Below are 13,536 nucleotides of genomic sequence, written 5' to 3' on the forward strand. Positions count from 1 at the left end.
GGGGGATAAAACAGGAGCTAAATTTGTAAGCCAGTAGATTTGCTATATCCCCTCGACTCAATGTAGGTGGTTCCATTCACAATTAGTCTGGCACACTGTTATGTGTTGCCTTTGAGGTAGTGAACACAGCTGAAGAATGCTTTCCGATTGTTTTTTGCCTGGGAGGCTATATTCTTCTTAAATTTGGCCTGGGGGCTGTGGTGAGAGCAAAGGGAAGGACTCTGAATTCATAATGATGGGCTCCTAGCAGGAAGCAGAGGAACCTCCAAGAGCGCCTGTCCATCTTGATATGATAGTACGCGTCCTGGAGGTTGATCAAGCACTTGATTAGTCCTCCGAGTTGCTGGTTTAGCTTGATAAGGGAGTTTTTACCTTGTTGAGCATAACCCTTCCTATTTTTGACCATGATGTTCTTTCTTTTGTTATATACCCTACTGATGTTGTGATTCCACCGGGGTGGCTTGACTTTTGAGTTTGCCCCATGCCACCAACAATGATGTCGACACTCGCACTAAATACAGTATTTTTGTTAAATACTCCGTCTTTATAGTAGTATAACTCACTAGCACTACAAAATCTGTTAATTCACTTAATTTATTTGGCTAAGCTCTGGTTTGTCAGCAAAGTAATAAACCCAGACTACATCACAACTTCACTATTAACACCAATCCTATAATGCACCTCTCATACTTTCTAGTATTTATGCATTCAAAATTATAACATTACCTTCAAAAATTATGAGAGATTTAAATGGCCTAAGTAGTCAAAAAGAAATGTGAAGTATGGGGTGGATGCAATAAGATATATGTACACCCACTGTAATGAAGAATGAAATCAAAAACGACATGCCATACATGGGCTCTTCAAGAAGATACTGTAGTATTCCTAATCAAATAATGTTTTTAGTTTAGAGGATTATGATCAGTTCGCCGATCAAAATAATAATAAAACTAATAATTATCTACTACAAAAAATAACAAAAATAGTAATATTAGAGTACATGGAGTGCAGTGATTATGTTTTGACATTCGGAAAAAGACAAATATGTTAAGCACTAGATGGCCTGAAACCCAAGCTTAACAAATGTTAAGCACCCCCTGCAAAAATTGTTAAGGTTGGGTATCAGACTAAGCAGTAAAATGTGCCGGTACTGACCAGCAAATGACAGCGGCAGAATGAAAGGCTTGGTTCTGCTTGCTGTCTGTCAGTAATGTGTCCCCTACTTCTTGTTACAAACTTAGAAAGTTACTAGAATACCAAGGTGGGTGTTCCCCTGCATTTTCTCTGAAGGACACAGACTCTGAAACTTAAATCTATGTCACTATTCAGTGACTTCAATCCTCCATTATTTGAAAACCACAGGTTTTATAAGAAACAGACCAAACGAGGCAAAGATCTGCATATCCTCTGAAAATTTGGACCGTTTAGAGGAATAACAAGGTGAGAGTAAATGTAAAGAACCAATTTATACTGCCTTTCTGATAGCGCTTGATAAATGGCTAAGTGCTTTATGGCTTTGGACGCTGGCAAAATACTTAGCATTTTTTTTCCTTTTTCCTTTAAATAGCAGTACGTGGTACACAAAGCTCCACCCACTATAAAGAATTACAATCAGGTTTTGCTTTGCTCTCAAGGTGAATTTCTTGGCATCCATATCTTGAACACAGATTATGATCGACGAACCGATCATAATCATCTATACTAAAAACATTATTTGATAAGGAATAGAATACTACAGTAAAATGCATACATCTCAACTCCGCATTCAAAACTTTAAAGTCAGGTAATTTATCATTCCATTTTTATCTTCAACAGTAAGGAATTATCTGTATAAAGCAAATAGGATTGATCTACCTGTCTCCATACATCATACTCTCGTTTAGGCACTGAGTACAGGCTTCATGGAACCACTGCAGACATTTGCAACATTGTAGCATCTTCAAGTACCACCTAAAAATGAATGAACGATAACACAATAGTAAGCCAACTACATTACCCTTAGTCACTGCAGTCAGTATTGCCACATTTATGTGCTCTCCCTTATTTGCAAAAATGTTAATGAGCTAGCCTTGAAGTGTCTGCTGTGTTATCATAAATTTGTGTTTCTGATTGTATGGTGGGATTTTTAAAACATAAAACAATCTCACAAGCTCATATTAAAGATTTCTTCTTCTGAAAAGCAAACACACATTCCAGTAACAGAATGTATGTATGCCGCAAATAACATACCCTTTACAGGCTACAAATAACTACGGTACTAACTATTAGCAGTAAATTGTGAAAATACAAACTGGCACGTGCATCAGGCAAATAAATTAGCTGTTTAGTCAGACCAAACATATTAGGTAAGGTTCTGAAATATTCTATGACCACATCTTATAACAAGTATTAAACAATGGGAATAAAAAGGCATTTTCTGGAACACATCATACATGTAAGAAGAGATCATAACCACATGTAACATTAATAATACAGTTTTGCAGGTTTTCAGAGTGAGTGCAAAATAAAGAATATCCAACACTTCTAAAATTTATGAGGGAGCTGCCAGTTCTTTTATACACCATATTATTTCTAGATTAAGACTCAGATTTTGTCTTTTCATCATTAATGCATCTTACTGAATATTTCACTTTTCCTTCCTTCCTTACTAGAAATTTCAAGTATATCAATGCTGCCATTACAGCAAGTTTTGTAAAGGTTCAGCTTCTTAATGTGTATCAAGAAACAAAAAGTCCAAAACAACTCCCAATGTGTGCAAGAAAGAAACTTACAAGATGAAAGAACATATTCAAGACTCCACCGTGGGAGCCAACTACCAAACTTTTTATTTTACTTTTTCCTGTGCTGCAGCTAGCCATCAGCTCCCTAGGTGACCCCTCCCAATCTCTGCTGCCTCTTAACCCCAGTACTATAACCCAGGATGGGTTCACCTCTGCAGAACCTCCTGCTCAGTAACCCCTTCCAGCTGAAGAAGCCTCAGTAGGATGAGATGGGGAATGACAGCATCTTTCTGAGAGAGGAGAGAGGGGCTGGGTCACCTGCAGCAGCAATGGAACCACGAGGAAAATTGGTGCCACCTGCTTGGTGACACATCCTGCTCTTGTAGCACTGGCTTCCCATTAAGGCCCCTATATCATCACTGGGACTCATATACTGCTGTGTTCCCACACCCTCTCCCCTTGAACAGGTATGAGCTCCCTAAGTTACCCAGAGATTCTAATAGCCCTGCCTCTATTGTCAGTCCCCTATGGATTCCTATGGGGTAATATATGGCAGGCCTATAAAGTTGTAAGTGACCCAGTCTTGTATAATCTACTACAAAATCTGTAAAACTGGCAGTAATACAAGTACAACAAGGGACCTAAATCAGTACTGTAACTGGCTTCACAGATATTTCTTCCAAAAAATTGCCTACCTGTGGAACAAACTATCACTTTCTGTAAAGTAAAGGACATTTCTCACTACCTTCTAATCAAGCTTAGACAAATGGATGGGAAATGGCAAACTTACCTCAGGTTTAGCCCATCTATCATTTATAGATAGAATGAATAACTAGTTAGGTGTACTAGTGGGATTACAGTGAACAGGCTTCCAAAGGCTTAAGTTGTCTATTGCTTAGTAGCAACTTATGAATATATGAATCTACGGAAAACAGCTTTAGCCACGCTATCCTGTGCATGCGCATTCCTCAGACTGCAGTCATAATTAAAACATCAACACAGTCAAAATCACAGTGGGACACAGAATTTCCTAGAAGCATTCTTTAGCCTAAAAGAAGGGAGGTCTTTACATCTTTTCAGAACCTTCTTCCATACACAAGATTGAACTCAGACAAGTGAGGCAAACTGTTAAGGGTCCAAGGCATCAACGTGGCACAGTACAGTTACTTTCTATCAATGTCCAAAGCTCAAAACTCTTTGTTAGGTGGCAAAATGCTGTGGAGTCTGTCATCTATGCTAAAGAGAACACAGAGGAGTCAGCACTTTGATGCTTGGAAAACAACTGTGCCCACTACACTATAGCCTGAAAATGGCACCGGCTATTTTCATGGCTGCTTCAGGGCCACTAGGACAGTGTTTATGGTGCTCCAGACTGTCTTGATGCAGCCCAAATGAGAGGCTTGAAGGAAGGCGTAAACCAAAACTACCTTGTGTTTCTCTTCCCTAGAAAATTTTCCAGGCACTTCTGGTGAAGAAGAAAGGGCTCACAGACTAATCTACACTAGCCCTCATAAACACCTACTTTAAACAGGTTCAGCTCTCAAGTTGCTTTCATATGTTCAGATGTAAACACTACACAATCAGTCACTACAAGTCTGATAATGACTATAGATAAGAATCAAACCGAGTATCTTATATCTGTGATGCAAAGTCCTTAACTGTTACGCCAACCCCACTCTCTACATGGCTGTCCCAGTGGTGGTGCTCTGAATAATATGTGGGTCTTCAATGAAGAATCTCCCACAGATATCCTCAACAAACTGCCTGGCCTTTTACTGGAGCTCTTTCTGGGTGATGCTCAACAGTTTTAAGACATGTTTAAATGGATCAACATCCAAGATTTACTGGACATTGGTCATGATTCTCCATGGTGAAGACAACTTGGAAAAATGGTCTCCTAGTCAAAGTCCTTATGGATTACACAGGACTGCTGTCGTGGTGGTGCTTTTCGTTGTCAGTGGAATTGGGAAGCAAGAATGTCACTTGGGTGCACTTCATTTCCTATGAGGCACTTTTCTTTGGGTAACTGTGTAGGTCACTACACAAAGTAATAAAGACGCTCGAATATGCTCAGTGTTCTACTACTGCCCTCCCCTTACTGGTTTGTCAGGAAAGACCACTTCTTCTGCAGGTTTTCCACCAGATCCTGGGAAGCCAAGCCAAAGAAGATACCACTCAGGAAGGGGAAATTAATAATGGCCTGTCACAGCTCATTTTTAAAGGAGGAGGAAGAAAATTGTGTCACACCAACCGGTACAAATATATTCTTAAGCCTGTTGATCTACTCTCAACATCAGTACAGTTAAAATTATAGTGAGCTATGCAAAATCCTATACAGGAAATCAGAGTAAGGGGTTTTTTTTACAGACTCCCTGACCTACAATCAAGAAGCTCTGCTAACCTTTTAAGAGCTGGGTCTAAAATAGATGAGTAGATTTGGGACAACTGAGACAGAGAGCTAAGGGAATAAAGGTCTAAGATGTCAGATGAGAGTATCCTCAAACCCACAATTTTGAAAGCTGTGGACTACTTATTTGGTGGCAAGGTGGAAATTTGTTGTGGCCAGCCTCAGGGATCTGGACTGGACTGAGGAGATCACATAGGAATCTACTCTGGGATACCTAGAATGTCAGTCCACTCAAACACCAGGTCACAGGGACATCAATCTTTTTATCAGCACAGGAAACAAGATCAGGATGCTTCCAGGCTACATTAACTGCATCCTTTGGGACTTTTCCGTGGAAGGGGGATGGCACACAATTTCCATCCTTCTTTCCCAAATATCGATTCAGTCTTTTTGGAAAGAAAACAGGAAAACTATCTGTAGGAGGACTACATATAAAATAGGCCTCATCTTCTTTGTTTGTCTCAAAAATAAGGACATCAGGATCTTCAGAATTTCCTTCCTAGGAGAAGATACCTAGCTTCAGCAAATGGTGGCCAATTTTCATTTAGCATAGACAATATGTAAGATACAGGTAGGCAGGTACTAAATACTAAAACACATGCACCCAACACACAGGGAGGTACATGCTGTACGCATTGCTGAGTCACAAAAGGCGCATATGGGGCCCTGTGGCACAACTGAACTGTGTTTCCTAACCGTGTGTTCATGCACTTGTAAGGACAGATTCTACTAATCATTAAACAAAGCACTGACTAATCAATTCTAGCTAATCATTATTCCTCTGGCCAAGAAGAGGGGAGTGAGCGGAGTGGACACTATAAACCTGAATTCAACCAAAAAGCCTAAACTGGGTAATTAATGGGCTGCTCTGTCTGAATAGTGGTGCTCCTGACAAACCAGTAAGGGGAGGGCAGTAGTAGAACACTGAGCACTTCTGGTTCCCTCATCAACAAAAGGCATAAGCTCAATCTATTGTTAACTGAAAGACCAACAGTGGCAGAGCTGCTCTGAGTTTGGCGACTTAGCCTGAGACCTGGAGAGAATCTAAACTAAATCAGAAGCATCCACTCTAAGCTGCAAAAAATAAGTGTATCTAGACTGTCTAGCATTTATTGAGCACTAAAACCAGCCATCATACATTAGGAAGGCCCTCCTGCACCCTTGTGGCAGAAGTGTGCAGCCCAGGACCGATCTGAATTGGGGATTGTTGGAAAAGGGCTCAGTTTTGGGCTCTCCCATTGGATAGTTTGAGTTTAAACTGTTTAATTATGTTTGTATTTAAGCACTGCATTTGCATGTAGCTGTGCACCGTGCAATGGGGTTTAGCACTGCTGTGTACAGACGCAAACACTTAGAAACAACAATTTTCCATTAATACCTGCTAAAGAACCCTCCTCAACTCCACTGCCTGTCTCTGTGCTATGCAGTTGCTCTTTGCTAACCGGAAAGCAACTCAGCTGTGCATTCTCATTTGCTGATGTAATCTTCCACCCTTAGCCCTCCACAGAATAACTGTCCTTGTTTAGTCTCACAAGCAAACCCTGGTCCATCTAGCCTATCCCCAGTAATGGACGGACAGTTTCCCACCATTTTTCCAGCCAACCTGATTGACATGGGTATCCTGAGGCAATGTAGCAATTGCCTCATGTATTCTGACAACCACTTGCTCCTAAAGCAAACAAATACAGTATGTGAGATATGTAACTATACCACAAAATTAGAATCAATCCTCTCACATAATAAATGAGACATACAACAAGGCTGTCAGCACACACAACTATACTCTCACACAAGTTAAGGTCCAAAGCACATAAACCCACATGCACAGAGGTATTCACTAAGAGCCTACCAAAAGATCAGAGACCTCCAAAGCGCAAACATACCTGTACTAGTACAAGAACAGAATCCACCACTACACATTTCAATACACATCAGTCCTAAGGCAAAACACCTCAAAACTAAATGTTCTGGTCATAGGTGGCTCAATAGTGTGACACACATGTCCCCCTTGTGACAAAAGGAGGTACTGCCGGCACAGCTAGCTGGAATTTTGTAAATAATTATAGTTTACTTGCGAATAAACTAATTTATACAAGACACTTGTCTTACAAATGCATTAGAACTGTATGTCATGTATATATCAAACTGCTCTGTACAGATGTTTGCGTTGAAAAGGTATTTGTAAAGGGTTTGTGCTTAAAATGTATCCACTGTGTGCCTACTGGAAGAGAACAGAAATGTACATGGACTATTGTAATTGTGTAAAGGTATATGTTAACAGACGAAACTGGAGGGTTAACTTCAGTCCAGCAAACTTTAGAAAAATATTTGAAATTAAATTATTTTATAGGCTAGGCGATAAAGAGGCTATATCTCAGATTTTAATGCAGCTAGAGACAAAAAGTCTGTACTAGGAAGCTTTCTGTATTGTCTTTAGGGTGAACTAATTGCTACTTTCAAAGCATGAAGGAATGCAATTACTTTATGACTTCCAGCACTTGCCAAAGATCTGACCAAAAGCCCTTGTATGAACATTTTTACAGGCAGATGCTAAATGCTGCCAGCTTCAGCAATGGGGGTTTTGCCTGGGAACTCGAAGTCACATGACCAGAAATGATGTCATTCTGCAAGCTATCCCAGCAGTAATATTTTAGATATTATTTTGAAATGTCTCTGAGTGAGACACAGCATTCTGCATTATGTCTTGGACCGGACAACAATAAGAACCACCATTCACCACATCATCTGCCTTGCTCTATTAGTAAGTTTTTAGGGTATAGTAATTATTTTAGATACAGTCAGGAATATAGTGAAGCTTAGTTTAGATATTCTTCTTTATTTGTGTGAGCCTATACTGCAATGTTATTTTAAATATTTCATGTGGCTTTGAACTCTGATGTCGCGGAATATATATTTAGTATTATCTTGTTTCATTATTTATTATTAAATATACTTAGACCTTTCATTGTGGCTGATCTGTGTAGAGATATTTAAGTTTTGCGAGTACTTGCATATTTATTTGGTAACACTGTGTGGACCACTCCTAACAGCCTTACTCTTGGTCAAACTACCATTTGTATTAATATTAATATTACACAGTAAGATTGGACACCCTTTTGTTAACGGCCTTAAAGTAGCCGTTGAGGAGTGACTGGTGGCAGTGGAAACTACCTTACAGTCTGGGCAGAAGGGGGCATAGCTACTAAACCTGTGCCAGCCTTTCCCAGGGGTGGGTGTGTGCGTGCAAATCAAACCTCAAAGAGTGCATGTCAACTACATGGGCACAGACATGAAGCACTGGTTGGGCAGAGAGGGTGCTGGGAGTCTTGGCTTGGTCACCCAGCTGAGATCTCAACTCTATAGCTGTGCCAGTGGGGAGTCTTACTGGGGATCTGGAGAAATGGGGAGAAACCATCCCCCGACTGACTGGGGTCTCTGTGTGCTCTTAAGGGAAATTGCACTTGATGCAGAGAGCTGCATCTGGAAACACTGTGTGTGTGCCTGTTATCCTCCCAGCGAACATCCCCCCACAGGTACCTGTGGTGAGGATTGAGGCTCCTTGATTACTAGTCCAGTAAAGGGTTGTCACACCCCTCATCAGGTTGAATAAGGAAAAGGTCATGGTCAGCTGCTTGTCAAGTGCCAGGATTGGTAAAATTACATATGTACTCCAGTTGCTCAGCAACAATTACCATTATAACTCTGTCATAGTACATGCTGGTGTGAATGACTTGAGACAAACCTCTCTGGACTACATGAAGACAGACATGACTGAACTCTGATTGTGTGTCCCAGGCAGGTATGTCCCTAGCCCTAAGCAGCATTCTACCTTCACCTAGAATGATGACACAATACAACAAAATGATTGATTTCAATAATCAGCTGAGCTTCTGGTGTCACTCCAGGGGGATCCAGTATATGTTGGCCTGGGAAAACATGGTGGACAGTCCATACTGCTTTGCCAGAGATGGCCTTCACCTGTCTCCTCAAGGTTTTCAGATACTGACAAAGACGCTTGCCCTCCCTTATAGTGCCTTTTTTAGGCAATGTCCAAACAACAAAACTTCCAACGTAAAGAAATCCAGTAAAGACAAACTCAAAGTCATGCGGCTTAACAATAGGAGCTTAAACAGTAAACTGCACTCCCTGGAAGCACTTCTCACCTTGGAAGATGCTGATATTTTTGCAGTCACGGAGACCTTGTTCAAGGCTGCTGACAGTACCCTGGCTGTACAAGGCTACAATGCCTTTACACATTCAGACCCCAGAATGAGCATGAAAGAACCAAGGGTGGAAGTGTATCCACCTTCATTAAATCCAAATACACCTCAAGACTGGTGAAACAGTATGACTGTCTTGAGTTACTCCAGGTCCAATTAACTATAGGTAAAATACCTTTCCACATCATCGCTAGCTACAGGTCCCGCAACATGAACCAGGAGAAGGACACCACCTACCTGGACTTGCTGGAGTCGCTCAGTATACAGCCAAACACCTTGGTCATGGGAGATTTCAACTATCCTCCCTCTGACTGGGCATCTGACATGAGTATTAACATAATCGCTACAAGGTTAATCAGCTTTGTCAAATCAAATACCCTGGAACAGTTGGTCTGCACCCCCACTAGGGGCTCAAATGTCCTGGACCTAGTGTTCAACTTGAGACTCATTGCACTACCCCCTGTGTTTGCCCTCCATGGTAAGGTCAGACCATAAATCTGTCTCGTTTGAAGTAAAGATCAAACCTGACATCTACACAGAAGTAAAAAAGAAAAAAAAAAGAAAACACTTCTCCAAAACAAACTATTGCTTACTAAGCAATGGGATAAAAAGTTTCAAAGCTCCTGCCAATATAGTCAACAATGACGCCGATGTAGAGGAATACACAAATGCACTATATAGCCACTTAAACAAATACATTGACTTGGGTGTACCTAACACGAACAAAAGTAGGTCTTCCCATAAAAACAAGCCACCCTGGTGGACTGTAAGTTCTACAACAGAAGAAAGAACTGATATCTAAGAATAGGAGACAGCTTACTCAACAGGGGAAGAATATCCTCCACAGCTAGAACAAGCAAATCAGATATCTTGAGGCTAAATTAGCATTTTTAGCTAAAAACAATCACAAGGCATTCTTTAGCTATATCCAAACCTTAAAAGGGAATGCCCAGTTGGGTACCACTCACATTGAACCTGTGGATATCATCAACCTGTTAGCTGACAGATTTAGCAATAACTTCACCCCCTGTCCCCACCAGACATACCCCAAAGCATTCATGATACCAGTCCGATACGGAGTATCTCCAAAGAACAGGTTATACAAGCACTCTTCCAAGGCCATAAATATGGCCTCCATGGGACTAGATGACATCCCAAGGCTGCTTACTAAACAAACAATCTAACACATGACCTAGCAGAGCCACTCCGCCTGAGAACCTCAGCCTGAGAACCAGCGTTGTTCCGGCAGAGTGGACAACAGCAACATTGATCCCCTTACACAAACCCTTGGAACTATTGGTCTATAAGCCTGACCAGCCTTATCTGCAATGCCATGGAAAGAATCATCATGGACCTTATCCACAAGGACATAGGTGACCTTCAAACCTTTGATCCAACTCAGTTTGGTTTTGTCAAGGGTAGATCTTGCTTATTAAACCTGTTGGACTTCTTTGAGAATGTCACCAAAGCCCTGGATGAGGGCAAAACAGTACATACTGCCTATCATGATTTAAGCCAAGGCCTTTGACACAAAACCCCATTCAGGTATCATAGAGAAACTCTCCTAGCTGGGGACCAACCCATACATTACTAGATGGGTAGCCAACTGGCTCAGAGTCGGAATGCACACTGTTAAAATTGGGGAGTCCTCCTCCACCAGAAGATCAGTTACTAGTGGGGTACCACAAGGATCTGTGCTCGGCCCAATACTGTTTGGAATCTATTTTTCTGAAATCCAGGCAAATGTGGATGGCCAAGCCTGCAGATGACTAAACTGGGCACAATCACAGAGCCCCCAAACAATGTTAACATATTACAGAAAGGGCTGACACAGAAAAATGATTGGTGCCAAACCCACAGACTAAACTCATTATCCCCTTTGGAAAAGAAGTAACCCCTGCTAATTAGGATATACATAAGCACCCCTCTAAGTTCAAACTCAGTGGTATGCGACTTGGGAAAACAGGTTGATATAGCAACTTAAACTTCGATCACCATGTGCCAGTAGTGGTAAGAAAAGCATTCTACATTGTGCATCTCATAAATAAAAGCATCGCATCCAAGACCGGGAAGTTATAACTCCAGTGTACTCGACCCTTATCAGACCACTAATTGAGTACAATGCTCCCTTCTGTATGGTATCTCACTAGACACCTGCACCAACTGGACAGACCACAGAGGTTTCTAACCAAGAGAATCTCGGGCTACAAAACATGACATGCATGGAAAGATTGAAAGCCCTGTCACTGTACTCTGTATCATACAGCAGGCTGCTGACAGGCGACTTGTGCCTGACCTACACAGCAGTCTCAGACCCTGCCCTAATGGAAATGCTGCACATTTGCAAATCAAATGGGACAAGAATAACTCGCTCCAGGGATCTCAACCTAGCCTGTGACATTAACAGAACATGCTGGAGAGAGAGACATGTTTCACATAGATTGCTGCTCCTCTGGAATAAGCTCCCACTCCAAATGAAGCAGAGTTCCTCAATGACCCTATTTACGTGCAATCTTGACAATTGGATGGGTGACTGTAAACTCACCCTGGGGTGGCTCCTATGTCCCTCATGGACAAGGGCAATCAGTGCTGATTACAGAATCGCTCTGTTAAGAATGACCACCGAACTATGGTTAATAAGGGTACTCTGTTTTTTTACACGGCTAGGCTTGTAAAGGCCCTAGAGGCATTAGCCTAGTAACCTCCTATGAACCTATGAAATGCTGGAGGAATTCACAGGTATGGATTCTCCAAATCTTTGGATTTTCACTTCAATCCTGTCCTAACTTGTGTTCACATGGGTGACACTCTTGTAAATCCTTAAATGGACCACATTCCAAGAATACCATCTTCTGTGAAGTGATGTAGCCTTCTAGCTTTTTACACCTTCTTCTACAAATGGCTGGGTGGCAACATTGACAACTGTGATAAGTGCTAATGGTGTGCTCCTCTTCCTACAATACAGACAATTCTTGTACAGATCCCAGCTGTTGATCTGGTCACCCTAGGAACACTTCCAAGATTTACGAAATTTAGGTTTTGAATGAAAGAACTTTCCAACAATCCATTCTCAACCCCTTTTTCCCATTTTGCACATGGGTGTTAGAAAAAGTATGGCGTGCTCAGAGCTGGATGCATGTTCCCAGCTTAGTGCCACACTTCTCGATGAAAGCCTATGACAAAACTAAGTGAAAGCAACTTAATTTCCCCATGAAATTAATTGCAGGATAATAATCTGAATGGCTAAGGTCTTTGCCTCATAGACACAAGGTACACGGTTTGATTCTGACCTCCGGCTGGCTAAGGCTAGGCTTAAAATGGCCCTTTAGGGCAGTTAGGCTAGTATTCACCTATGAACCCAATTAAAATGTCAAATACCATGTTAAGGGCGTTACTGAATAATGAAACTGTTATTCAGCTAAAGGGTATCTGTAGCATAATATTGCTGACTGCTCCCAAACATGAAATAAAAATATGGAATAAAGAAAGTTTGCTTACTCTCCAGGCCCTCCACAATAGCAGTAACATTGCTGATGATTGGTTCTGTGTCCTGAGTCCCACACTAAATCTTCTGGGCTGTACGGCAGCACCATTTTGACGATGCTGAGAGCTTTTGCGATTGTCCCTTTTTTCAATGCACCTCCTTTCTATTAAAACAAAGCAGTGAGGTAATATCAAATCATTAAAAATTACATCCGCTGTTATGCTAAAGATAAAACTAGTTTGAGAAAAAGTGAAACTAATTTAATTTTCTTTATACAAAAATAACAAAAGAAAAAACTTCAAGATTATGATCTAATAATTACCAAACATTTGGCCTACAACTCAACAGATTTACCATCATATTACATTTACTGCAGCAGTATTTTGGAACTAAGACTATAGTATTTTCCCGCTAACATACTAGTAGAATTCAAGCAAGCATTACATTTTTCCCTTTTCTGTTCTCTTAATACTCTTGATTTTTACTACTTTCAGTATATGATGCGCTGTTCCTGAATCCTAATGATTTGTACAATAACATGCCAAAACAATGCAATAGCAAATGAATGCATAAGCAATGCTGACCAGCTGCAAAGCAAGTACCTGCAAGTATCATTTTGAGATAAAGCTGCCTGCATCCCATGTTAAGGATTATAACAACTATGAGCATGCTAGTGCTTACAATATTATCTGATATTTAAGGACA

The 13,536-nt window shown here is 41.0% G+C and overlaps 1 protein-coding gene across 1 annotated transcript in view; it reads right to left on the bottom strand.

The window, feature by feature from the left end:
• The window catches only part of PHF19 (PHD finger protein 19), a 1,075,260-nt gene that overhangs the window by 358,895 nt on the left and 702,829 nt on the right, over positions 1–13,536 (bottom strand). The window contains 2 exon segments of the mRNA XM_044058373.1: positions 1,855–1,950; positions 12,846–12,994. Coding sequence (XP_043914308.1) covers positions 1,855–1,950; positions 12,846–12,994 — 245 coding nt within the window.

Source organism: Protopterus annectens, chromosome 16.part0 (genome assembly GCF_019279795.1).
Source record: "Protopterus annectens isolate FY-2018-M chromosome 16.part0, PAN1.0, whole genome shotgun sequence".
In the NCBI taxonomy this organism is placed as follows: Eukaryota; Metazoa; Chordata; order Ceratodontiformes; family Protopteridae; genus Protopterus; species Protopterus annectens.